Raw genomic sequence first — 27,050 nt, 5'->3', positions numbered from 1 at the left:
AAATGCTTAAATGTTTCTTTGATTACCCTTGGATCTTCCTGATACACTTGCTGTCCTCTCCTGCCACACGTGGCACACTCTTTGAGAACCACTGTCCTACCCACTACCAAAACGTGGGATGGGAGAGATAAGTCACTGACTGCTGTTGCCTTCCTCCTGAAACTCAGAAATGTTGCATCTTTCAACATGCCTACTTGAGTGAGGGCATCCTGGAAGCACCACTGCAGAAAAAGCTGAAATCTCTAAGAGCAGAAGTCTTTTGGAAGTGATATGTGGAGTAGACCTCTCCAGATTATCTCCAGTGCTGCAGATGTGATGGGAAGCTCCTATGGGCGGAGGTGGTTCCTAAGATTCAACTATGGCTTACACACACACACACACACACACACACACACACACACACTTGTATTCAGCTATTCTGAATAAAACTCTAATTTACATTGATGTGTGCCTGGTAGGAGCTCAAACCACAGTACTTCTTCAGCAACCTCTGGAATGAAAAACATACAAAATCTCTGGCTATCACTGCAGGCTTGTGCATAGATTTGGAGACACAGGGCTGTTTTCCATAAACATTTGCCTTGCTTTAGCTTCCTGCAGATGTACTTTATATGCAAACTCCTCCACACACGTCAGCTGTCCTGCTGTCTTGCTATACCACAGCCATAATGCTCTATACACAGCGTGAAAGTGTGTGGTTCTATACCGTGTTGTAGAGATTATTTGCAAGGATATACCCTGCGTTTTGGGCGAGAGGGCTGTTATCAGCTTAGGCAATTGCTGTCAGACGCAATAAACCAGGCACCCAGACATGTCCATTTGTTTAGTGATAAAAGCAGCATTGTTGCATAGGCGGCTTAACCTGACTGGTGTTTTTGCGTTCTAGATCAGTGCAACATCAAAAGCGATACAGTGAATATACAGTGTTTTTGCAGTTATTTGTTCTGGATTTGCAATGAAGCTATGTGATAAATAACCATTTATCTTAGTCATGCCAACACTGACTTTTAAAATTCTAGAATTTTGCCCTAAATTCATTTCTTTCTTAAGAACACCTTAATCTGAGGTTGTATTACTTTCTGCTGCACAGAATGCTGTGCACTCTTACCTTTCATAAGAGTGGAGAGGTCATCTTTCTTGGTTTACAGATTAAGATACGGCAGTGGAAAGGCTTTTGCTATTATCACCCAGTCAGTTTCTGGATGGGATGGGCTTTGAATCTTTGCTGTTTTAGTCCTAGTCTAACACCTAGATGCTGAACACCACTAGCTGTTGAAAGATCAGTACAGCTTAGAAAAGAATTGTAGAGTTGGAAGGGACCATGAGAGTAATCTAGTCCAGTTCCCTGCCTTGCAGGAATCTTTTGCCCAACATGGGTCTCAAACCCATGACCCTGAGATGAAGAGTCTCATGCTTTATCAACTGAGTTACCCCAGGCTATAATAGGAATGGAAAAGCTGTGGTCAGCTAGATATTGTTGGACCCCCAACTCCCATAACCCTCAGCCAGCATAACCAGTGGTCGGGGATGATGGGAGTTGGAGTTGAACCGCATCTGGAAGGTCACGGGTGCCCCATACGTGTTGCAGAAGAAACATGAATTGATTAAAAGTCGATTCGCTATCTAGGCTAGGAAAGCCACTCCTGACATAAGGAGGGGGGGGTTGCGGGCTCACGCCCCACCTACATCCTCGCGGGGCTGGCTGCAGCCCCGCGGGACTTGGGGAATCCCGGGAATCATTAGTAGTCATTATTCACCGAGCCAGCCAATTGGCTGGTGGCGGGGGCAGGCTTAGTAGGGTTCATTTAAGGTTGGGGCAGCCCATGCTCACCCCTTTTCTCTCTTACAGCCAGATGCAGTTTGGTCTTCGTCTTACGGGCTGGTTGTTTCTTTGTTGCTTTTTCGGTCCGCGTGTTTCCTTTTTCGATTTTACAGGTTCTTTGCGCTGTGGTTCATTCAGCCGCGCCGGCCATTTGGAGGAGAGTTTCTGAGTCGCGGAAGCCCTTCCTTTTCGTGACACACCGGCTCCATCGCCCCAGGCTTAACGCCAGCCTCCGTTTTCTTTTCGGATTGCTAGACCAACGATCCAACGTGGTTTCTGAGCCAGGCGCGAAGCAGCGGAAACCCTCCGTCGGGCAGCTCAGAGCCTTCCGATTAATCGCCGGGCTCATCTAGCGCCGCTGTTCCTTGTAACCGCAGCGGGGCCTCACGCACCTGCTGTGTCTCTCTCTGCTGCACCTCAGCGAGTTTTGGCTACTGGGGTCAATCCTAGACCCGCATCTCCCCACGAGGACTACTTTGGAAAGATCTACGGTCGTGAGCCGAATACCGCTCTTACCTGTAATCAATAAAGTTGTGGCCATTTTTCGCCCATTAACCTAAATTCTGGCGTCCAGTGTCTTTATTTATTCCATCTGTGGGAGGGGGCGGGAATCGCCACGCAAAGCACATTGCAGAAGGCTGTTTTTGTAACAGTGGATACAATGTAAAGAAACTCACAGCTATAAATGTAATAAATGTAAATACCATTTTAAAAGTATAATTGTATGTAAAACTCATTAAAATTTATAGGGCGTAGTTTTAATTGAGTTTACGTTTGAGTTATAAATTCAATATATGATTTTCACTCTAATCTGTACTTCTTTGTCAGAAATAAGTCCTTCTGAGGGCAATGTGGCTTTACTCTGAAGAAAGTGTGTACGGGTTTGTATCCTGGCAGCACAATCCTAAACTGGTTTAAGAGAATACACTGCTTCCCTGGATCTTATTCCTAGGAAAGTGTTCATAGGACTGCAGCCTTAAGCACTCAACATTGGTTTCAATGAAAGAAGAGTATGCTTGATTTCCCCTCGATCACACCCTGCTTCTTTAATCCATATTATCGTTGTTGTTTGTAACTTGTGTATTACCACTTTGAAACCTTGTGACAGCTCAGATAATAACAAAGCTTGCTATCCAACAGTCAATGAGAGAACTGCCTAAATGTTGCCCTAATCTAGTTTAGCCTTTCCCCTCAAAATCCTGTTCATTTGTCATTTACTTTGCAGGTCCCGTGCCTACGAACGAGTGTGTGTTGTCACCTGTCAATAGCTCCCACCCAGTTCAAGCCTTGCTTGAGAGCTTTACAGTTTTATCCGGCTGCGCAAGCAAAGGGACCGTTGGATTGCCACAGGAAGTTCATGTCCTTAATCTCAGGAGCCCTGAAGAAGGCCTTGGCCACCATGAAAGAGAGGTAAGAAGGAGAAATCGTGCTGTTGCTTATGTGCCGCTTTCAAGGACTCTTCACGCAACCATCATGTTCTGAGTATGGTGGTTCTGGCCTGGCTAGCCAGGCGCAAAGCAGAGGGGAGCAGGGTGTGCAAGCTAAGTAAGAAACCACCCCAGAGATCTTAGTATTATCTCTTTTGTTTAAAAAAAATAATTATTTGTGATTTTCAGTTATATACATTTCAATAGTTTTACAATCATTTTAACATTTTGAAACTCAACCTCCTTCCTCCTCTTTCTGCAATTCCTTAAATTTATATTTATCATTTCCTGCATATTCTAAATTAACTTATTCGTTTATTCATCTACTTTAATTATTTACTCTTATGAAATTGCAGGTTGTTACAATAACCCTGCCAATGTTCTTATCTGTTTACAATTTATTTGTACATATTTTATAAACCATTTTCATTCTTTTATAAGAAGTTTGTTGTCTTGATTTCTTATTTTTCCAGTAAGTTTCGTCATTTCTGCATAGTCCATGAGTTTTTGTATCCAATCTTCTTTCATCAGGACTCATTCTTCTTTCCATTTTTGGGCAAATAACATTCTTGCCGCTGTAGTTGCATAAATGAATAAATTTCTATACTGTTTAGGTAGTTCTACCCCTATAATTCCCAGAAGGAAAGCTTTTGGTTTTTTTTTACAAATGTTATTTTAAACATCTTTTTCAATTCATTATACATCATTTCCCAGTAAACTTTAAGCTTAGTGCAAGACCACCACATATGATAGAAAGTACCTTCTTTCTCTTTGCATTTCCAACACTTGTTCGATTTTGATATACACATTTTTGCCAGTTTACCTGGTGTTAGAAACCACCGATGTAACATTTTCATTAGAGATCTTAGCATTATCGTATGGGATTCTGGGATACTCCTCATGTTGGATTCTGCAAGGTCACAAGGCCGTGCACTGCATCAAGTACAAACCAAGATGGCGGCATTGACCTTCAGAAACTTGGCTCCTTAACCGATCTGGGCCCAAGCAGGACTCTGAAGTCAGTCACAGTTACTCAGCAAGATATTTTTATCTCACTCTTCCTCCAAGGAACTATGGGTGTGTTAATGGCATCCCATCCCCATATTTGATCCTCATGATGCCGCAATGAGCGGTAGCCATGTGTAAGAGGCCCTGATGACATTAAGTTTTATAAACAAGAAGGTGCTTTGGGAAAGGGGGAATGTAGAGGGGGAAGCGGTAAGGAAGAGGGATGCTTTCATTCGTGGGTTAGTCACCATTTCTTCTCCAGCAAACACAAATGGGGTTCTTCCTCCCCAGCACAGATTCAGATGTCCGTTTGCAAAGAGAGGGGGAGATGGAGAGGAGAAATGGTAGGTAGAATCAAGCATTCTTCTGCTTGCCACTTACTTGCTTTAGATTCCCTGTTCCCAAAACAACTTAGTCGTGTCCATTAATTTCAACGGGCCTGCTTTGAGTAGGGCTAATGTTGGATACAACCCAGTGGATCTGGCCTCTCTTCTATGTGTTTTCCCATAGTCAGTCTGTGGCGTACTAAGACCTGAGAGACCAGGGTTCAAATCCCCCACTTTAGCCCAGTCACTCACTCTCAGCCTAGCCTACCTTTACAGGGTTGTGATAATAAAGTGGGGAAGAGGGGAATTATGTACACAACTTCAAGTTCCTTAGAGGATAGGTAGGATAAAAGTGCAATCAATCAATAAAAACATGAGAATACTCTGATAAATATTCGGCAATCATCTTCCAGGCAGAGGGCCTTCTTGGTAGTGGCACCCAACCAGTAGAACAGCCTCTCATCAGATGTCAAAGAGATGAGTAACTATATAACCTTTAGAAGACACCTGAAGGCAGCCCTGTATCGGGGAACTTTTTAATATGTAATGCTTTATTATGTTTTTATATGTGTTGGAAGCCACCCAGAGTGGCTGGGGCAACCCAGTCAGATGGGCAGGGTACAAATAAAATAAAAGAATAAGAATAAAAATCAACTCCTTTTACATGCTCTAGGACTTGGAACTCATCAGATTTCCAGAGTAGTTAGTTCATTCCTCACTTCTAATATGTTTAACTTCATTTACGATACAAGAAAGGAAAGGGTAACAAGAAACAGATTTTTAACAAGAAGAGGATTTTACTTTCTTCAAAGCCAAATTGCTTATGTTGTAAATTATCCTGAATGCACTTGGAGCTTTGCCACAATCACTATAAACAAATCTTTAAGTTCATATGCCTTTAGCCTTGGTAATGGATCTTCACTGCCTGTGAAGAATGGCATTCAGAAAGCAATTGCTCCTAAATTCAGTCGTTCTTGTGCAATGTGCAAATGAGTTATTAATTTAGACGTCATATGGAGGGATTAGCAAAAGAACTTTTGTTCTAGTTGCTATGAAAAAAATAAAGCAAAAAGAAGAAATGTTCTTGATGTTAAACTTGCTCAGTGTTGTTTTGCTCTGAGAATAGATCAAAAGAGAATTGCTGGAGAGAAAGAGAAATATCTCATCGCATGACAGCTCACGTCGCTAGCACATGCCCTAGAAAATACTCCATGATGTAGCTGTATGTATTAGCTGAACATGAAGTTTTTAAAAGTAGACGGGGGAGAGAATCAAATGGGAGGAGGAGGAGGAAACAAAATTCTCAGCAGCCCATTACCCAAAAATAAATGCTTTTATCCGAACCCTGAGCCGAAAAACTTCAAAGTATGTATCCCACTGCCTTCAGGAGAACTTGCTTCCAATTAAGTGTCTTTAGTATTATAGTCTAAGGATGGAATGCTGTGCCAGCACAATGCCACAAACAAGGATATTAATTATATACTGGTGTTGCAGGGACTTTTTTTTTTAAGTATCACCAAAAGATTTGCCAGCACAAATATGTAGGATGGAGATGGGCCAAGGCCAGAGCCACAGCATGTGGGCATTCTACCCCTATTGACTTTTGGATTCTACAAAAATATTCCATCATTCTACCCAAATTGGCTTTTGGATTTGTTCTCTTAGTAGCTTTTAAAAAAATAATAATAAATAAAAATAAAAATAAATCCTTGTGTTTGATATGATACATTTGTATGCCACAACATGGGGGTCTCTGTGAGCTGAGACAGTGGATATGAATTTTAGCAATAAACAAATGGAATAAATGAAAAGCAATCCAAATTGTAGTCTGACTTCTTTTTGCAAAAGCTTGCCTACCATCATTTTGATCAGTAACCGGAAGGTCCCAGACATGCTACTAATTTCTGATCAGAATAGTGTCTCTCAAGTATTCTCATACTAAAAAACACCAAGGCCACAATCATTGCATAATTTTGTACACCTCTATCATGCTGGAATGCTTTAAGCACACCCATCTCTATGTTAGACTGTGCTCCAGAGGCTCCTCTGTGCTCCAGAGGCTCATGTTAAGAGGGTACTAAAAGGATCGGGGATGAGAGAGAGGGAGAGAACACCAGATGAACATAGGAAAATGCCATATACTGAATCAGACCACTAGGTAAGGTAAAGGACCCCTGGACAGTTAAGTTCAGTCAAAGGTAATTATGGGGTTGCAGGGCTCATCTCGCTTTCAGGCTGTGGGAGCTGGTGTTTATCCACAGACAGCTTTCCAGATCATGTGGCCAGAATATCTAAACTGGTTCTGGCGCAACAGGACACCGTGACGAAAACCAGAGTGCACAGAAACACTGTTTACCTTCCCACCGCAGCTGTACCTATTTATCTACTTGCACTGGCGTGCTTTTGAACTGCTACGTTGGCAGGAGCTGGGACAGAGCAATGGGAGCTCACTCCATCGCGGGGATTCGAACTGCTGATCTTCCGATTGGCAAGCCTAAGAGGCTCAGGGGTTTAGACCACAGCGCCACCCGTGTCCACCTAGTCAACCCAGACCACTAGTCCACTAGCTCAGTATTATCTACACTGACTGACAGTGGCTCTCCAGGGTTTCAGGCAGGAATTCTTCCCAACCCTACCCGTAGATGCCTGGAATTGAATTTGAGATCTTCTGCATGCAATGTTTGGCTTAGTATTAGATGCAAATGTGGCCACTCTCACCCCTTTCCAAAACCTTTTAATTTTCAAGCAAAACTACAGCCCATAAAGAGTCTCCCATTTAATTTCACTCTCTTTGGAGTAGACAATTTATGAATAAAGGTAAAGGGACCCCTGACCATTAGGTCCAGTCGTGGCCGACTCAGGGGTTGCCGCGCTCATCTCACTTTATTGGCCGAGGGAGCCGGCGTACAGTTTCTGGGTCATGTGGCCAGCATGACTAAGCAGAGCAGTGCATGGAAACGCCGTTTACCTTCCCGCCGGAGCGGTACCTATTTATCTACTTGCACTTTGATGTGCTTTCGAACTGCTAGGTTGGCAGGAGCAGGGACCGAGCAACGGGAGCTCACCCCGTCGTGGGGATTCAAACCGCCAACCTTCTGATCGGCGAGTCCTAGGTTCTGTGGTTTAACCCACAGCGCCACCCGTGTCCCATAATTTATGAATATTCAACTATAAATCCACAGGTTGATATAGAGGATAAAGCCTTGCTTTGTAGTAACTCACCTAAGGGGGCTTTTCCAGAAGTGTTTTCCATATCTGTTTTGTTTTGTTTTTTTAAGAGTGTTGTTTAGTGGCCTCTTGTGTACTCTGGCATAGCACATTCCACATCCGCAATCTCTGCTTTATTTCCCGTATCCTTCTAAAAGTGGGGTTGTTGTAGCCTTTAGGGATGGCTGCTGAGAAAATGAACAGGAAACTAGGAAAAGGCTGGCTGGCGACAGTGGAAAGCAGAAGGCTGTAAACAATTGAGCTAGATCAGAATTCTTTGCTTCTAGGATACAAGGCTGAAAACAAAGCAGAGCAAAGGTTATCTTCACCCTCATTGTAAAGAACTGAGGCTTAGTGCCCAGGTTTCATTCAAGGAAAACCACAGCCTCCATCACCTTGTTTTGAGCACAGAGATGCTTCATCCCTTGAGTTGTTTCCTGCTGCCTGGCATTCTATTTAGAAAAGGCAGAGATTTATAAGTTGACTGTTCAGTGCGTCCAAGATCTTGGCACATAAACAGTATTTTCCATTCTGTTTTTTCTTTGTATAACCTGCAAACATGTAAAGTGGTGGCAAACAAGCTCGCACATGCACCTGGTGATCTCGGGAGCATGGTGAAGACGCTCTTATTTGAAAATCCATTTCACCAGTTGTCTTGTTAGAAGTGTGTGCTTTGTTTGTTCCTTAAACTTGTCACATTACAGGTTCTGCTAAATTACATATGCCTTTACATGCTGAGAGGGAGTGCAAATGCCTTCTTGCAACAAATCCCTCATAGGCCTCATGCATTAAACATTCTTCCGCCGTTATCCTCGTTCTCATAAATATACAACATGTTGTGGTAACGTTTTTTTGACACTCTCTCCGAATATGTGGAAAACAGAAGTCTGTCAAATGTAACCACTTGGGGGCATCGATGATGGTGGTGATGATGATTATATGTTGCAAGCAGAGAGGTCGTGATAAAATTAATGGAAATGATTTTTGCCCATACAATGTATGGCTGAAGTATTTGCACAGTTGCGTCAAAAATGTTTGCTGGGTGCTGAGACGCAGGTTATAATATCTACTCTATGGAAATCCAGCCCTGGCTTTTCCAGGTAGGACTGTGAATGTCCCCTGTCTGAAATCCCAGAGAGCCACTGCCAATCATAGGCAGTATTGATGGACCATTGGCTCTGACTCAGTATAAGGCAACTTCGTATGCATGGCTTTCCAGCTAAATATTTTAAAGCACTGTCTTTTCCACCTGATTCCTCAGTTTTGCAGCTGTGCTGAAAAAAATGATACAATTTGGAGGAGGAATAAAAGTGGTTTTTGTTTTGTTTTTTGGTTATCAAGATTTAAAATATTTCTTAGACTTGTCAGCTGTGTAATTATATACATGTCTGCTCAGAAGCAAAGCCCATTGAATTTATTACGATTTACTCCCCAAGTAATTGGGTATGTTTTCAGAATATGTATTATTATTATTATTATTATTATTATTATTATTACTGCTACTGCTTCTGGCTTAGTAACTTTGGGGCTGGTGTTGACTTATTTTGTATTTGTGTATCTTGTAGATGTTGTGTTGAACTTTTTTTATGTAAGCCACCTTGGATGAATTGTACACAGAAAGGTAGCCTACAGAGATATACAGTATATACAGTGGTACCTTGGTTTTCGAACATCTCCGTTGATGAATGTTTTGGAACTCAAACACCATAAATGCTTTGGTTTTCGAATGCGCCTCGGAAGTCAAACTGGAAACGCAGCTTCCGTATTGAGATTTCCGTTTTGAGATTTCGGTTTTCGAATGTTTCGGAACTCAAATGGTCTTCCGGAACGGATTACATTCGAAATGAGGTACTACTGTATAAGTATTTTTTAAAAAGACTGTTGAGATCTCAGGGATGCGAATAGGTAGAATTAAGGCACTTCTTCCAGTATAGGAACCCATATGGTAGTGCCTCTGTTGGTTTTAGAGGCACCCCTTTTCACGCATCTGAGAGGGAAAGCTGGCAAGTTAAGGATGTGTTTTCCACCATCACTTCTCTGCCTGTATTGCTTTCAGCGGTCCCAACCTTGGTATAACCCCTCTGATTGCCCATTCTCCAGATGGTTAGATATAACTTAATACCTTAATAGGTTGTGGAGTGGGTTTTGGCTGAAGGGGAAATGGAGCGTCTTCTGGGATTCTCATGAACAGGGAACTGAGCTGTGGAGGGAGAATATACTATAAATGTCCCAGTCCAAAACAGGTGATGCCAAGATGCCCATGAGATGCTCACAAGCCGTACTTGGGTACAACAGTACTCTTCCCACCTGTGATTTCCATCAACTAGTGCTCAGAGGCATATTGCCTCTGCCTCTGGAGATAGAGCACAGCCACAGTGACTAGGTGTTGTAGTCCAACAACATCTAGGTGCTTCCTCATCCCAGCTCTATAGATGTTTCAAGATCTAGCCTGCCCACTGGTCTGAGCAATTTGGGGACCCTACTTTTACTGGTGGCTGCAAGTACTGTTTCTGGCTTTCTTCTCTGTGTCTTAGTTTCTCTCTACCTCACTTTGCCTTACCCACCCAACTTGACTGGAGTTGGGTCTCACAACAGTGAGTCCTTCACTATTTCTGTAGGAAGAATATTGATAGTTTACATTATGCCTAGTTTGTGAGCCTTCTTAAGAAATCTTGAACAGTTAATCCTCTTACACGTTCGAAATGTTGCCCGGGAATGTATTGATTCAATCCACTTGCCTAAAGTCTCAGATTTACTGACCTCCTTTTCTCGGCAGGTGTAAGGAATTTCTAATAACACTTAACTTTTCAGTAGCTGCTTAATGCTTGGGAAAGCAGTGTGATACTGTGGAGATTGACACCCAGGAGCAAAAATAAAATTTACCACTGAGCTGCTTAAAGATTTAAAGGTTTCTTCGTTCTTTTCATAAGGATGTGTTTCTAAATCTTCCTTAATTACAGACAGAAAACTTGAATCAGTAAAAAGCAAATTCAACTGCCTGGAGCTTCAAGCAGACAGCTTATTATCAAAATGAGAAAAGGATAACAAAAATATTAATCTCTTATGGGCAGTCTTAAAGAAAATTATGTGCTTATACATATGGAAACTGTTCAAACGTTGGCAGCTGAATTACCTAGAATTGTGATCATCCTCAGCATGACAATGCTTAATGTACACCTTCAAACAGGATGTAAAAAGCCAACAATAGAATTGATCCTTGATATTTCTGGTGAAGCAGGTAGCAGATGCTTATTTCATAAACTCCTATACAGACAAATTTTCTACCATCTAAAATCCATATATTGCATATATGAACTTGAGAAGATAGCTAATACTGTTGGACCTTTGGTTCATTTTGCACACTATTGTCTCCTTTTGGCTAATGGCAGCTAGCCAGACAAGGGCCTTTTCTAGCATGTTTCCTGAGATAATTATAATTAGAGAAGTTAGGGATTGACCAGTTTCGAAAAGCTGAAGGAGCTGCTGGGTGTGATCCCGTGGTCAGACATATTCAGTGAGAAGGGAGTCCCAGAAGGATGGGAGTTTCTAAAAGGAGAAATATTGAAGGCCCAAATACAGACAATACCAACAAGAAAGAAAAGTAGGAGGCATCTAAGGAAACCGGTGTGGCTTGCAGGTGAGCTGAGAATTAAGGGCATGTGTAAGAAATAGAAGTAAGGGGAAATCACAAAGGAGGAGTATATACGAGTAGCCAACAGTTGCAGGGGGAAAGTTAGCCTAGCTAAAGCTCAGAATCAGCTCAGGCTTGCAAGAGAGGTTAAAAATAATAATAATAAAGGTTTATTTGGCTATGTCCAAAGTAAGAGGAAGAAGAAACAAGTGGTAGGTCCTCTGCGTGGGGAAGAAGAAGAAAAGACAGAGAAAAGGCGGAACTACTCAACACCTACCTTGCCCCGTCTTCCCCCAAAAGGAAAGTGATACCCAACCTTGTGATAACAGAATAAATAATGTAAGGAGGGAGCTGCAGCCCAAGATAGGAAAAGAGGTACAAATCTCCACGGTCTGATGAGCTGCATCCAAGGGTAGTAAAGGAGCTTGCGGATGTAATTTCAGAGACTTTGTCTATTATCTTTGAGAATTATTGGAGAACAGGTGAGGTCCCTACAGACTGGAGGCTGGCAAATGTTGTCCCCATCTTAAAAAGGGGGGGAAAGGAAGACCCGGGTAACTACCAACCAGTGAGATTGCCATGTGGACTCTCCTTCCTTGCAAAACTATGAAAATATGCTTTTTGAAAGAGATTTGCATTCATGGTATGTTGTGATGGGGAGATCCAGGATAATAATGAAACTATGGAATCACTGCCACCCTACAGATCAGTTATAACAGTGAAAAGAAAGAAGAATAAACCCAAATTCCAGGAGGCAAAACTCATTTCCAATATCTAAACATCATAGTTGAAGCAGCATGTTGAAACCTTTCCTGTAGCACTCATCATCATAAATGTATCCAGCTAATTTTAAAGTGTTACGGCTTATTTCACTCATGCAGTAATTAGGAAATATTGTCTGATCTCATTCAGAATTGCAGCTAAGTTTTTTCCTGTTATCAGGACAGCAACAGTTAGTCCTGTGATTCAGTTAATGATGTCAGACAGTTAATTGCCTTGATTAGTTCACAGTGTTTTTTGGCAACATCTATATATTGAAGAAACAGCCATCTATAGCCCCTTTTATCCATTGAGTAAGTTGCAGTATTCCTGCCTACACAGAAAATTATGTCTTGTTTAATGTGGCATCTGCATCTTATTTACTCTGGACTGAAGTCTCTTCTGGGTTGTTTTCTAAGACTGTTCAGAAAATTACTGGTCATTTAATTTGAAAACTCTTTCATATTTACCAACCAGAATTTTCAGAGGAAGTTGTATGGGGGCCAAAAGACTATTTGTTTAGAGCTTCATGTCCAACAGAAACATGGAGCTAATCATAGTTTACTCAAAAAGAGATAATAACCAATTATTTTCATGCAGAGTGAACCCCAGCTGGGTTTCTCTCTCTCTCTCTCTCTCTCTCTCTCTCTCTCTCTCTCTCTCTCTCTCTCAAAATCTGCAGTAGAAATTGCATACGAATCATGTATATTTTAAAGAAAATGCTAGAGAGGAGTATGGGATCATACAGAAGCCCAAAGAGATTTTTTAAAAAATTGTTTTGCATATACTGATTTGCTTCATAAAGCTTGGAACTATCATTAAGATCTGGTCAAAAGTAGGAGATAAGTTGAACCTGAAAGATGCACAAGAATATAGTGAAACCAGGAGAAGCACAGTGATGTTAGACGCTACGATAATCCATTTACTAATATAGTTACAGATAGGACACCTAATATAGTTAATTAGAGGTCTAGTCATGATAGGGTGCTGTGAAATAACACTTTGGCCTAATTCAGACCGAAACAACAAACCATGGTTTCTTGCTGCCCGTGTGAAGCTTGGGCACAAAGGGAGAAGATTTAAAGCTTCCATTCCTATTTCCCACTTTGGCCAAACTAGGGAAACTGTGGTTTGTACAAGTTAGCAAGCCGATATATCAAGCCAGAATGAAAACCAAAAACTGCTACTTAAACCAACTAAGGATGGAAACCTATAATCTCCTCCTAAGGGAGAAAGGAAAGTGTTTGAGCACAAGCAAAACATGGTTACAAGCAGTTGCTGACTTTACAAGCAGTGTGCTCTCTTCTCTCCTTCCTTTGTGTGCAAGGGGGGGAAAACCAGAAGCTTCTACTCACTGGCAACTACGGTATGCCACCGCTTAAACCAAAGTTTGCCTGCAAAAACAGCATTCCAAACCATGGCTATGGACTGGGATGCTTGTTTGCAGGCAAACTCTTGATCAGATGAAACCATATTTGCTGTGCTTGGATGTGCAGACTGTCAACCAGAATCGGAAACTTCTGATTAGCTCCACCCTTCACATGTGTTGGAAGGGGGAGTGGCAAGCAGAAACAGTGTGCCAACTGCAGTCTCACACTTGCAAGTGCCAATAGCGGCACACCCTGATTTGCTGTTACATAGAGCAACTAGAAATGCTTTGAAATTATAGCTCCAAATAACCCAAGCTTGAGTTACACAATAAAGGGCTCATCCACACTTCCACTTGTCCGAGCAGTTTTCCACTTGTCCCGTGCTTTCTAGGCACTGGTCCAAGCAGTTTTGCTACTTTCCCCAGGGAAAACTCACTCTTTAGTGATAAATCGGTACAAACAGCAATCCACTGAAAACCTGATTGCTGTTTGCTCCAATCCAGTGCTAAATCACAGGTTATCCCAGAGGAAAGCTGTAGGCCAAGCAGTAGTGTGGATAAGCCCAAAGTGAGAGAGAATCAGTAGAAATGCTGCACTGCAGCACAAGGCTTTTACTCTAACATACACACCACATTTTTTTCCATTCTGTAATACTTAAATATAGACACCCTTACCAGGCCCCAGTCTCTTAAAGCTGCAATGTTTTCAAGTCCCCTATGACTCATATACTTCTTTTTCATACTGGCTCTAAGTGTGTGTGTGTGTGTGTGTGTGTGTGTGTGTGTGTGTGTACTTTATTTTAACAGCATAGCGTTTCATTTTAAATTGGACATTTCCTGCATTTGACTGAGGTTTTTCCTTTTCTGAAACACACACCTGTGAAACGATCTACCTCTTTCATACACAGCTGGAGAAATGCCTAATCTGTTGACTGACTTGACCTTCGGTGTTTCAGAAATGCAGATATTCTTCCATGGGACTGTCACTTAAAAACGCTATTTTGCAATTAACCCAAGACAAAAATTGCTCTTTATTAAGTGGCCTGTCAAGGGGTATTAGTTAAAGTAACCTTTAAATTATTTAGCATTTTACACTCAGTAATGGAGTGAGATTGCAAAGCTACACGTACTTCCCTGAAAATAAGTCTGATTGAATATAGGAAGAGCTGAGCCAGATCAGAGCAAATGCTTTCTAGTCTCGCACCCTGTTCTCACAGTGGTTAACCAGGAAAGGGGCTCAGCAGTACTATTTCCACTTGTATTCCCCAGCAATGGGTATTCAGAGACATACTGCCTTTAACACTGGAGGCTTATCCTTTCTGTCTAAATCCTTTTTTCAAGCCATTCTGGTTGGCAGCCATGAATTTTAGTGAATTGCATAGTTTGTACTGTGTGAAAAAAGTTACTTTCTGTCTTGTGACCTGCCTCTTCCAACATTTAACTTCATTGGGTCGCTCCAAGTTCTATTATTATGAGAGATGGAGAAAAACTTCTCTCTGTCCACTTTCTGTGGATACTTTTATTTACCCTGGTCATTCTCCCCGCATTCATCCCTTTTCTCTAAATTATAAAAGCCCCAAATGTTACAACCTTCCTCTTAAGGTAGTTGACCCAGTTCCTTGATCAGTTTGGTTGCCAGTTTCTCTGGACCTTCTTCAGCTCTACAATCTCCTTTCTGAGTTGTGGTGCCCCAAACTGAACTCAAGTATGATCAAACATCATAGATTTGTGAAGCAGCGGTGTGATATTGGCAGTTTTGATTTCCTTTCCTTTTCTAATTATGCCTAACATGGAGCACACCCTTTACACCGCTGCTGCTCACTGGATCAATATTGTCTTTGAGCTATCAGTTGTGATCCCAGGATCTCTTTCCTGGACAGTCACTTCTCATTGCAGGCCCCGTAAGTGTCTATCCCCACTTTGTTACGTGTCTAGCCTGTAACGTACATGGCACAAAGAAGATGGAAAGCCGAATTGGCTCGGATATGCCATTGGAAAGCTGGCTTTATCAGAACGATAACATCCCCTTTGCCACCACTGGAAACTGCACTAGCAAATGGAACAAACTCCCTTGCCGTGTTTACACAATTTCTTAATGGGCAGCACTGTCTGAATTTTTGTCTCTAAAAACATACCTGTTCACAGAGATGCTTCTGTTTTCCGAGTAAAGAATCCTGTATTTCTGTCGCAACAAATCTAACTAAGACAGCTTAAGGAGAGATCCTTTCCCCCACATAAACAACAAGACTGCCAGGTCTAGAAGCTCCAGATGTATCAACTTTTTATGTTCAGAAAGCACCAGGTACCTTGCAAGTTCTGGCACACAGTCACTGGGTATAGCATGTTGAAAGCTTCTGAACTCTCATAATTCCTATTAATGGTGTCATTCTGTGGCCGGTACGATTTTTAATGACCTGATAACCTGGGAATGGGAAACCTGCAATCCTCTGGGTGCTGCTGGACTAGAACTCCCATCCTTCTTCACCGTTGGCCATGCTAGCTAGACCTGATGCAAGTTGTAGTCCCTCAATATCTGGAGAGGAATAGGTTTCCCACCCCTGTCTTAGGAGGTACTACTACAGTTCTGCAGAACTGCACATAGGAGTGAAGGCCTCTACAGTGCAAACCTATACCCAGGAAGGAAGTCCTATTGCGTTTAGTGAGGCTTACCCGCAAGTAAGTGTGCAAAGGGCTGCAACATTTGAGAGAGGGTGCAGTAAATTTTTCAGAGTAAAGTCTTATTTATTTAAATAACTTACCCCCACCTTTCTGTTCTGGAATGTCCACTGCTAGGGCTGTTTCGTGGTAAAAAAGTTTTGCAAAAAATAAATAAAATGAGATGGCCAGACCTCATGCTGTAGCTTTTGAGAGAATAGTCTCTTGATCTCTGTGGGGTAGCTGGCAAAAGTTGGCCTTGTGACTTTAAATAGAATTAAAAGAAGCTAATGGGGTCTTTTTTTAAAATGTGAAAGAGGCAGCTCCTGACTCCCAAGGATGCTTTTGATTGTGCAAAAATCCTCTTGACCTCTGTGTGCTGTGGTGAGCCGAGACACACAGATTGTTAGGGGTTTTATATGCTCATTTTGTAAACCAAAAGATTTTGCAGGAGATCTTGTTTTGCTTTTCCAAATCCATATCTGCATTAAGGCTCAGAAGCAATGGATTTGGTAGTCTCATCTTCAGCTCCTGGCCTCATATATATACGTAGAGTTTGTTCGGTTTAAAAACCCCATGATTATAAAGGACAGCTGAATGAAGCTGGACTAAGTCTTACTTACTATGCATGCTTCTAGATTTGCTCAGGTTATGCTAAAAAGCTGGTAACCATTAACCCAAAGCTAGAACTGCTGCAGGACTGTGTGTTTTCTGTAAATCTGCAAGCATAGTATCTGCTGAGGAATTGGAATGTCAGGGAACTGAGATGTCAGGGTTTTTAAAAAGCTAATTTCTTATCCTCAGTGTTGCATTCAAAAAGCAAAGAAAAACGTAGGCAATGGCTGCGGAAGGCCAGGCTAGCAGTCCCAGTGCTCAGAGCAGATAATAGCACAATTTTTACTCTTTATCCTCATGTTATGGTACTTATTTCTGCCTCCTCACTTTTGCTCTGTTTCTGCTAGGCATCCTATTCTACCATTTTCTCCATTTCGTCTCTCGTTTCCCCACTCCTTTCTCTCAGTTACAAAGAGAAGTTCTCTAAAATAATTAGGTTTGGAAAGAGATGCAATTATGCCAAGTATGTTAATTGTATGCATCTTTAACTATGCACAGGGCCAAATAAATAATGTGGCTTTCCTTAGGCTTTGGCTTTTTCATTATTACTTTTTGCATGCTTTTTATACCAGACCGGATTAGTGTGCCCAACGTAAAAGGCTGTGTGAAGATACTGTATAATTTGGCAGATCTCTGGTAGTTTTTGCAGAGCAGGTGCTTGAAATTGGAAAGCAGCTGAGGGCTAAAGAGATTGGCAATATTGTGTGGCAAAATTAGGACTTAGCAGGTCTATGTTTCTGCCAGTTCCTTTAGCTTCCTTACTTTATAGGAGCCCTAAAACATTTCCAAATTTTAATTTAAAACAAAAGCCTTAAAAAAACCCCAAACTTTGATTGATGGTTCACTCAAAATGTGGCAGCAAAGTGGGATGTAAACTGTTTAGGAAAGTAGTTTCCAAAGAATGATCCTGGGAACTTAAGACATTTGTTGGACGCTTCCAGGGCTTCCAGAATGAGAATGGCAGTCATAAATGGCAAACCACCTCCTTCTAAAAGGCCACAATTGCCAATCTTTTTCCATAACGTACCACTGGGGGAATACCAAGTACATTTTAGAGCTCATTCTCAATTATGATGCCGAAAAGAGCTGGCCATCCCACCCCTCTCTCAACTGAATGCATATTCTAGAGAAGGCTTTCGCAAACTTGGGTCTTCCAGTTGTTTTTGGACTACAACTCCCATCATCCCTAGCTAGCAGGACCAGTGGTTAAGGATGATGGGAACTGTAGTCCAAAAACAGCTGGAGACCCAAGTTTGGGAAACCCTGTTTTAGAGTAGCCTTTGCCAAGCTCTCTAGATCATGGATAGGGAGCTAGATCTGGCTGACGGGCCAGATCCTAATCTCCCCCATGGGCCAAATCCCAATCTACCCACCTCTCAGTCACCTGATGTCATAATAATGCCAGGGGACTGACACTTATCAAAATTCAAATGAGGTGGCTCACAATCAATCTGAGGGCACCACTGAATGACACTAGGAACACACCTTCTAAGAGGTTCCTAATCAGCTGACTGTCAGTTACAAGGGAGCACCTTTGAAGTCTCTGCGTAGAGGGGAATGCTCCAAAAACAGCAGCATTTCCCCCTCTGCAGAGAAATGAGTTTGGATTCAAAGCCCTTTCAAAGCAAACCACTTCTTCTGAAAAGAATTAAATGCTAGAGATAGTGCTTTGAATCCAAGCCACTTACTCCAGCCCCAAAAGAGAGCTCTCTAGTGCAGGTGATCCCAGCTGATGGTTAGAACGTCAGCTCTCCAGGACTCATTTCTTTGCACCTCCCCCAACCTGTCTTGATTGCCCCATATTGCAGTGGGCATGGCTGCCCACTGGCAGCCACGTTAACTGCAAAGCATGTCAACATTGTATGTTCTTAGATATGGACATCAAAAGATATGAATCCAGATCAGATCATAATAATTTTTGGGTTCCAGTCATGCAGGTATGTTTGGGGATGCCAAGCTGTAGTTTGAGGAGATCAGGTTTTATTGTTTCCTTCCTCCTGCTGAATATATAGCCATGTCTCCTTGTACCAGTTTTGTGGTCTTTTCAATAGCTGGCTAAATTGGGACGCAGGTGTGCGCAGAAGGGATCACATGGTTACAGACCACTCCATCATGAACACATCACATCCTTTTCCTCTTGCGCCCAGAAGAGGAAACACAATCCACCTTGGCTACAGCTGTGTCTCAGCAGCTTAAAATGGTCGAGGGAATCCGCTTTTAAGATGGTAGGATTGTACACAAACAGAGGTCGGCCCATAATTTTGGGCAAGTTGGCAGTTGTGTCCAAAAATAATTGCTAAGTGGTGTTCAAATAGCTACTTGTATTCATTATGACTGATGCCCATACTCCTTACTCCCTGCAGCACTGGGACAGTTCTCATGCATAGGGATTCTTGCTGTCCTGCAGCACCGCATATCTAATGGCCAGAGTGGGATACTGTAACTTATCAGCTCTGCCAGACCAAATGATGGGGGAAGCCAATAGTAGCCTGGCAGGATCCTCCCCTTTCCCTTGCAAGGCTTCCTCCAGGTTTTAGGGGTCCTTTAGCATAGTGCCCCTTGATGGTCACCCATCTCTGTTAGTGGAAATCTGCAGTAACAGCAACAGTGCTCCAAGCACCGCCAGGCAGATGGGTCTTAAAAAGGTAAAGGACCCCTGACTGTTAAGTCCAGTCGCAGACGACTCTGGGGTTGCGGCACTCATCTCGCTTTACAGGCCGAGGGAGCCGGCATTTGTCCACAGAGTTTTTCCAGATAATGTGGCCAGCATGACTAGCCGCTTCTGGCGGAATGGAACACCGAAACCAGAGCAGCGCACGGAAATGTCGTTTACCTTCCCACCGGAGTGGTACCTATTTATCTACTTGCACTTTTTGGGGTGTTTTCGAACTGCTAGGTTGGCAGGAGCAGGGACCGAGCAACGGGAGCTCACCCCGTCGCGGGGATTCGAACCACGAGCCTTCTGATCGGCAAGCCCAAGAAGCTCAGTGGTTTAGACCGTCTTAATTTTTCACGGTGTCCCTGATGGAGGGCTGATTTGAGTTTGGAAAATTAAAAGGGCAGCTAAGTCTCAGCACTTCTTGGCATGGGAAGCTGGAGAAATATATTTTAAGGGGGCCCCAGGACATGTATTATGGGCTCTGCTGAGGCACTGGGGCCTTGGCACTAACTTAAGGTTGGCAGGTGTTGGCACAAGCTCTCTGGAAGGGGATTCTTACAGCCTTTGGAAAGGGATTCTTACAGCCTTGCCTCCATGAGGCGCTAGTAATGTTTGTGTGAAATGCATCTCTCTTTTTTCAATTATTGTGGGGGAATAATTATCCTATCTTTTGCATCTTCAATTTGCCATGGTACAATTTGTCTATCCAATAGGCACTTGTCAAAATGTGGGTTTCTTCTTTCAGTAAACCATCTGTTTAAGGTTAAATGCAAATGCTATTCTTTCCACATATGGAAATTGCATTCACATTGTGGTACAATGTGTTTCTTGCTATACTGAAAGATACTTTTTTTTCTATAATGCTTTCAAGGCTAAAGTATTGTTAGCAGTTCACTTTGCCGTTCCGTGACTGGTTTGGGGGAGGTTGCATGTGCTGGAAAGATGAACAGCGTGGGCAGGGACATGTACGTTTATGAGTCCTTTTGTTTGGCTTTGGGGTATTTTGTGTGTCTGAAAGAATCATCAGAGAATAATGGGATTTAGAAGAAAGTGCACAGATACTTCATTGACATACCATAACTCTGGAGGTTTCAGATTCTACTAAATATTTTTTTTAACCTGAAGCTCTACAGCAACAAAAATGTAACCCGATCCCAGAGCAGATTATAAGTATTGAATACTGTTAATCTACCATCACCATCTAGATCTAAATCAGGGTTTCCCAAACTTGGGTCCCCAACTGTTTTTGGACTACAGTTCCCATCACCCCAACCACTGGTCCTGCTAGCTAGGGATTATGGGAGTTGTAGTCCAAAAACAGCTTGGAGGCCCAAGTTTGGGAAAGCCTGATCTAAATGAATGGAACCAAAATTATTTGTGACACATTATATAATGCAGACATGAATTCAGGACATTATGTAAGTTCTGTAAACAGAACAACTTAGGGTAGTAAGGGTTGGCAGTTGATGCCCCTGGCCTAATGTAGCCATTTGGAAGGTGCTGCTAACCCTTTCCTCCATAGCCTGTCTTCTTTCCTGTCTCCCTTCTAGGCTTCTTGAAATTGCTTGGAAGGAAAGATCTTCCAACTGCTAGGGGGAGCACAACCATCCTTTTAGCTGTTTCCAAACTGGGATTTTGTGGGAGTCTATGGGTTTATAGGAAAAGAAAAATAGTAATCAGTTGAAGAAGAGGGACCACAACTATTAAAGGTGCAGGAGACCTGCTGCACGCACTCTCTCTCTCTCTCCCTAGCCATTCTAGGCAAAGCCAACCTTTCTGCTCCCAGTTGAAGCTTCTGGTTGGCTACATGCACCATCAGTTTTCTTTTTTAATCAGTTGGCAGCATAGAGAACCTGTGAAGCAGATCCATATAAACTACTGTTGTTGCATCTTTCACACTTGAGAAGATAAAACCATGCTATGGTTGTTGCCCATTTAATTTTTTTTTTAATTGTTCACCTTTCAGCAGCTCTGTCCAGTATAAAATAGTACACTTGCAGGTTATGAGGGCAAAAACGTGTGACTGAACAAACAACAATAAAAAGAAGAACTGAATAAATAACTTATTAAGAGCAATCATTGTGAAAAATCTAGTGTATAGCTAAATTAAAAGTCAGTAGTTGGAGAAGCTAGGACCAAAGCCAGCCCCTGAAAACCAGTTTCCTCCCAACTCTCAAGTTACAAATTGAAAGGGAAAGAGAGGGTCATGGAGAATGGCATGGGGCTTATGAATATAGAAATGATATGTTGGCAGTACGTATGTTTTATTATGAGTTGTGGTGTAGCAAACTTGTGATAAAGGAGGTGGCATCGGTGAAATTGTTGCCAAAGTGTGACAAGGCAGGGTTTGAAAGGCGTTGAAGAAGTGTGGCAGACTTTATGAATATGCCCTTCAGAGTTATTAATTTTTATCACAACTCCCATCATCCCTGACCATTTGCTAGGGCTGATGGGAATTGCAGTTTAAAACATCTGGAGAGTACTATGCTGGGGAAGGCAATTTTAGAGACTTTCCCAGAAAGCATTGCAATTGATTAACTTTCTGTTTGGCAACCCGAACAGCTACTTAAATTTATAAAATGCTTATATTTTCAAGACATATAGTGCTGTAGTAGTTTTGTGATCTGAAGATACAAAGCAAAAAAAGTGCATTCATCTTGAAAGTCCATTTTCTCTCTTAATGCTTTTCTGAACAGCTGCCTCAATATGGGTACTGTAACTTGATATATTTTTGCCCTGGTTTATTAGGACAAATTTGTAATGGTTGTTTTGGAAAAAAATGTGCTGAAAATTAATCTGGATCCCTTCACACTACAGTGGTTAGTTCAGCATTATAAAACCTTGAGCATTAACTTTCATAACGGTCTTTGTAAACGTGTGATTTGAGGCCTTAAAGTCAGCAAAACCAAATTATACTTCAACAGTGCTTTCTTCTTTGATCATTTTTCAATATCTGTGCCCCCAGACTGTTCCTATAATACAAATTACTTTGCCAGAATAATGGGGCACGAGCCCATTGGTCTGTTTTTGTAGTTTGGTTGCTGTGGTGATCCTCAGCCTTCCATAAAAACTGGTATCTCCAGGGAAACTGAAAGTTTGCAGCTGTCTTTACCTCCTTGATATTGTATGTGTCTGCAACGCTCTTTCGAAAGAGTCTTAATAACTGCAGAGGCATGCAAAGCCTATATTGAAAGATTATTCACTTGATAATGCCCATTTTTCCTGTGCTGGATGTATTAGTTACAAAATGCTCTCAGTGAATTCTATAACATTCTCTCACAACTAGGCCTTTCTCTTTCTTATTGACTGCTATATCTATAGTGGAAAAGAGGAAACAAGTGTTTTCTGAAACTTCCATTTCCATCTTAACCAAAACTACAGTGGTACCTCGGGTTAAATACTTAATTCGTTCCGGAGGTCCGTTCTTAACCCGAAACTGTTCTTAACCTGAAGCACCACTTTAGCTAATGGGGCCTCCTGCTGCCGCTGCGCTGCCGGAGCACGATTTCTGTTCTTATCCTGAAGCAAATTTCTTAACCTGAAGCACTATTTCTGGGTTATCGGAGTCTGTAACCTGAAGCGTATGTAACCTGAAGTGTATGTAACCCGAGGTACCACTGTATTTGTATCATCCTTTGAATAATGGTGCATGTGGGTTTTGGTTGTTTTGTAAGCACATATTATTGATGTTTTCCTGTTCGGTGCATCTTCAGAATACAGGCGATGGATTGCATGATAGCTGGCCTAAGTCACTGTGCCGCCTGAGGCAGGGAAGTCTCCCGACTTCTTCCCCAGTCTGCCTTTTTGAATTGCTTTGCCAGTACATTAGCAGTGGCAATGCTGGCAGTCCCAGACTTGAGGCCATCTTCTCTCTCAGTGTCCTTTCTCAGAAGGAAGCAGTGTCAGAAGATAGCCCTGAAGAGTGCCTGTGCCGCCATGACTTTGTCACAACAGTGGGTGGCAGAGATAAGGGAGGAGGAGAGGGAGTGTGTGACCCTGCAAGGAGGTTAGGCTAGTTCACATAGCATTAAACCAAGGCTAGCTAATGTGGTTCCCTCCAAATGGACTCAACTCCCATCGTCCCTGACCATTTCTCTTGCTGTCTGGGGCTGGTAGTTGGAGTCTCAAACATCTGGAAGGTACCATATTGGCTACCTCTGCACTAACTGGTGGTACAGTGGTACCTCGGGTTAAGAACTTAATTCGTTCTGGAGGTCTGTTCTTAACCTGAAACTGTTCTTAACCTGAAGTACCACTTTAGCTAATGGGGCCTTCTGCTGCCGCTGTGTCGCTGCTACACGATTTCTGTTCTCATCCTGAAGCAAAGTTCTTAACCCGAGGTAATATTTCTGGGTTAGCAGAGTCTGTAACCTGAAGCATCTGTAACCTGAAGCGTCTGTAACCCGAGGTACCACTGTATAACCTTTCATCTCAAATGTCATTCCCAGTGGAATTGCAGACACTTCCTGTACCTTCAGGTTGCTCAATTTTCCTCTTTTTCATGGCCACTGTCACCTGGTGTGTGCTTGGTTTTTTAAGAGAAGTGAGAAGGAAGTTAGATTATCTTGTTTATACAGCTCTTGAAGGAAATATGTTAGTACGTTGTGGGGTGGGGGAAGAGAATTTGGAAAAATATGCCCAGTATTCCAAACATTGATAAGTTCAAGCCAGAAAACTATGATTGCCCACTTACAATGAAGGAAGAGGTTTTAGGATAATGGTTAAACTGAAGTATTATTTACTGCTGAGCAGGTGTCTTTCTAAGTTTGCCCGAACACTGTCGCAAGATCCAAAATATCTCATCTCTTTCCTGGAATTGTTTTCATTAGCAGACCTCATCCCAAGCTTGCTAGACTTCTTCCCTAAAGGCTGTTTAGCCCACACGCCAGACTTTGCAATGGAGAATTGCTCCTGCCTTTTCCTCCAATGGGCTCACGAGGCTTGTGCCTCTGTGGGCTGCCCAGGGGCCCATACATCCAAAATCTCCAAACCTGCCCACAGAAGTCTGTTAACAGCAAATTTAGACATGATGGGGACCATATGGCAACTGAGCTCCGAGGAGCCAGGAACCCCGGTGGCTTTAGGATGGTGGCTTTTCCCAGCAGCGCAGAACAGCTAATAATGACATTGTGACTACACTTAATATGTGGGCGTCAGGGAATGTAGTATTGAATTGTCAGTGGCTTTGGAATTGCTGTGCAGACTGGGTTATTTGAAGAGAAAATGGGCACTCTGCTGAGGGTTCGGTCCTCCCAGTCAGAAGCAGGTTTCCTAGCTTCCCTGCCATTTATGAGGATTAGGCTCAGGAATGCAAAACTGTGAACTTGGAAATTAGGGTTCAAATTCCACCTCGGTTCTGAACTCAGTAGGTGGCCTTAAGCATGCCTCTGCCACAACTCTACCCCCATCTGTAAGTGGTAAGGGTGTTCGCACGTTACGTTTAAAGAGTATACAAGCGGTATACTCAATAGTTGAGCTGCACAAATCAGCGAGCGTACACGAGCTCTTTTATGCAAACAGTTGCACCTGTGTTCAGTGTGATGTGTGAAGAAGTCTAGAGTTGATTCCTCTCCTAATCACTCTCCTCACTGCTCTTGTAACTGCTTCTTCGCCAGTCCCTCTGAGCCCAAACCAACCACAGGGAGAGGGCCAGGCAAGCAGAGGGTGCCTCTCCATCCCCTTGCTTCTGTCACTGCCAGGGCTGCCATACATCCAGGTTTTGAGATCCAAGAAAAGCCCCCAAATGTGTTTTTGGGGAGAGATGTTCCCCCCAAAAGCTCGATAACTTTGAACAGCAACCCTAACCACTGCTCACTTCTTTGGAGAAGGTGGTTGCAGGCAGTGACAGTAACGAGGAGGAGCGAAGGTAGGGGGCTCTGGGAGTTGGCACTTGGTCCCCTGCCCTGCAGATGCCCATGGCTGGCCATACCATCAAACAGAGCAAGGTGGCCATCTTAGGCTGCTGATTTTGGGTTTTCTTATAAGGGCAGCAAATTGCTGCTAATAATAATAGATAGTTGTTGTTGTGTTGGTTGTTATTAGCAACATACACTGTTGTTTTACTGCTAGGGAGGTGGAGAAGAACTTGTGGGGTTGTGTGTTTCAGGTGCCAAAATAACGTGACCAGATTTGAGTCCTGTGTGCCTACTTTGAGTTTGTGTGCATGAATTTTTTTTGCTCTGCCACAGATAGCAAAATTCCTTGAGATGGCTCTGCAGATGTACAGTATTGCTAACCCCTCACCCCAGCCCTGGCAGTGTCCAGAACATTACTATTTCAAATTTCACACCAGTCATGAACCGAGCAGGTGGGCTTAAGCACATTCCTTTTCCTCAGTCCCATCATCATCATCATCACCATCTTATCAACTTGTCTGTGTATAAGGATTACTGAGAAAATGTACACAAAGCACTTGAAATGTTAAAGAAGCACTATATATTAATTATTTTTGGAATATTTATCAAATAATGACCACATTTTAATTGGTTGATGTGTATTTGTGTGTTTTTTATAGGTCACCTTACATTTGAATCCGATTTCTTCAATTCATATTCACCAGAGGCCATTGGCATTCATACTGAACTCTCCCGTTCCCTTGGTATGGAAGGTGAAAACAGAAAGACTTGCCCCAGAGATTTCAAGGTTTTTCACTGTAAGTATTGGGAGCTTCATGAAGCTTTGTAGCCACTTCATAATGGACCCTACTCAGTTAGCTGGTACTCCTTTCGAAGAAGGGGAAGGGAAAGTCATGTCGATAGAAAGAAATGTTAACTAGTTATCAGGTTTCAGAACAAAGGCTCTTGGGAGCAGTTAGGTGGCTTGTGGAAGCAATTTGAGTTCTCTCCAGTTATTTATTTGAACTTTTGTTTAAAATGGGGTTTATGGCATTGCCCTTAATGTGTGATCATCGATTCTAGTGGGCTTCCTATTCTGAGAGGCTGTGTGGCCTTGTGACAGATCATAAGCCCTGGAAGGCATGATAGGAGCAATGCCAAAGGCAAGAGCATGGAAGAAAATGTTAACTAACAAACAACTTGCTTTCTGTGTGGTCTGCAACCAAATCTCTAATCACTTTGAGACGAGCCTCTTGGTGCACAGCGGAAAGTCTTTATTATTATCATTTGAGGTTTTGTTAAAGGTACAAAAAACTAGGCCCAGGATGAAGTCATGTATGTGCTTCTCAAATACTGGCATGTTGCTCCTGGAGAAAGATCCAGCTATTACCTACTGTTTTGTAAATCACTCCTTCACAGTTTGCCAGGACATTCAAATTTGCTGTTTGTAAAGCTGAGCAGACTGGTTGTTTGGATTGCATTTTTAGGCTATGATATCATGTCTCATGGTGTGTCCTTAAAGCTTCACTATTTAACATCCTAATTTCGGAAACAAACATTACTGTTGCTGGTTGTAGAACAATTGCACGGGGTCCAGTCCTGCTTTATAAAGCACAGCCCACAACATGAAATAGGGCAAGTGATGTTCATCCTGAATTGGAATAAGAGAGTGAGTTTTCTCAGATTGCATCTGGAACCCAGCGGACAATCCAGAATGTAGTAATGAGAACAAATGTTA

The 27,050-nt window shown here is 42.5% G+C and overlaps 1 protein-coding gene across 2 annotated transcripts in view; it reads left to right on the top strand.

Annotated features, from left to right (window-relative positions):
• Positions 1–27,050, top strand: part of TGFBR3 (transforming growth factor beta receptor 3) — a 146,721-nt gene that overhangs the window by 54,050 nt on the left and 65,621 nt on the right. For both annotated transcript variants that reach the window (XR_013987217.1, XM_081008608.1), the window contains exons 3-4: positions 3,048–3,232; positions 25,993–26,130. Coding sequence is in view for 1 of the 2 variants with exons in the window: in XM_081008608.1 (XP_080864734.1) it covers positions 3,048–3,232; positions 25,993–26,130 (323 nt within the window). In the remaining variant the exon portion in view is untranslated. The remainder of the gene's footprint in view (positions 1–3,047; positions 3,233–25,992; positions 26,131–27,050) is intronic.

This window comes from Podarcis pityusensis (genome assembly GCF_964106645.2).
Source record: "Podarcis pityusensis genome assembly, chromosome: 6".
NCBI lineage: Eukaryota > Metazoa > Chordata > Lepidosauria > Squamata > Lacertidae > Podarcis > Podarcis pityusensis.
Note: the sequence above shows the minus strand (reverse complement) of the source record. Positions and strands in the feature narration are given on the sequence as shown.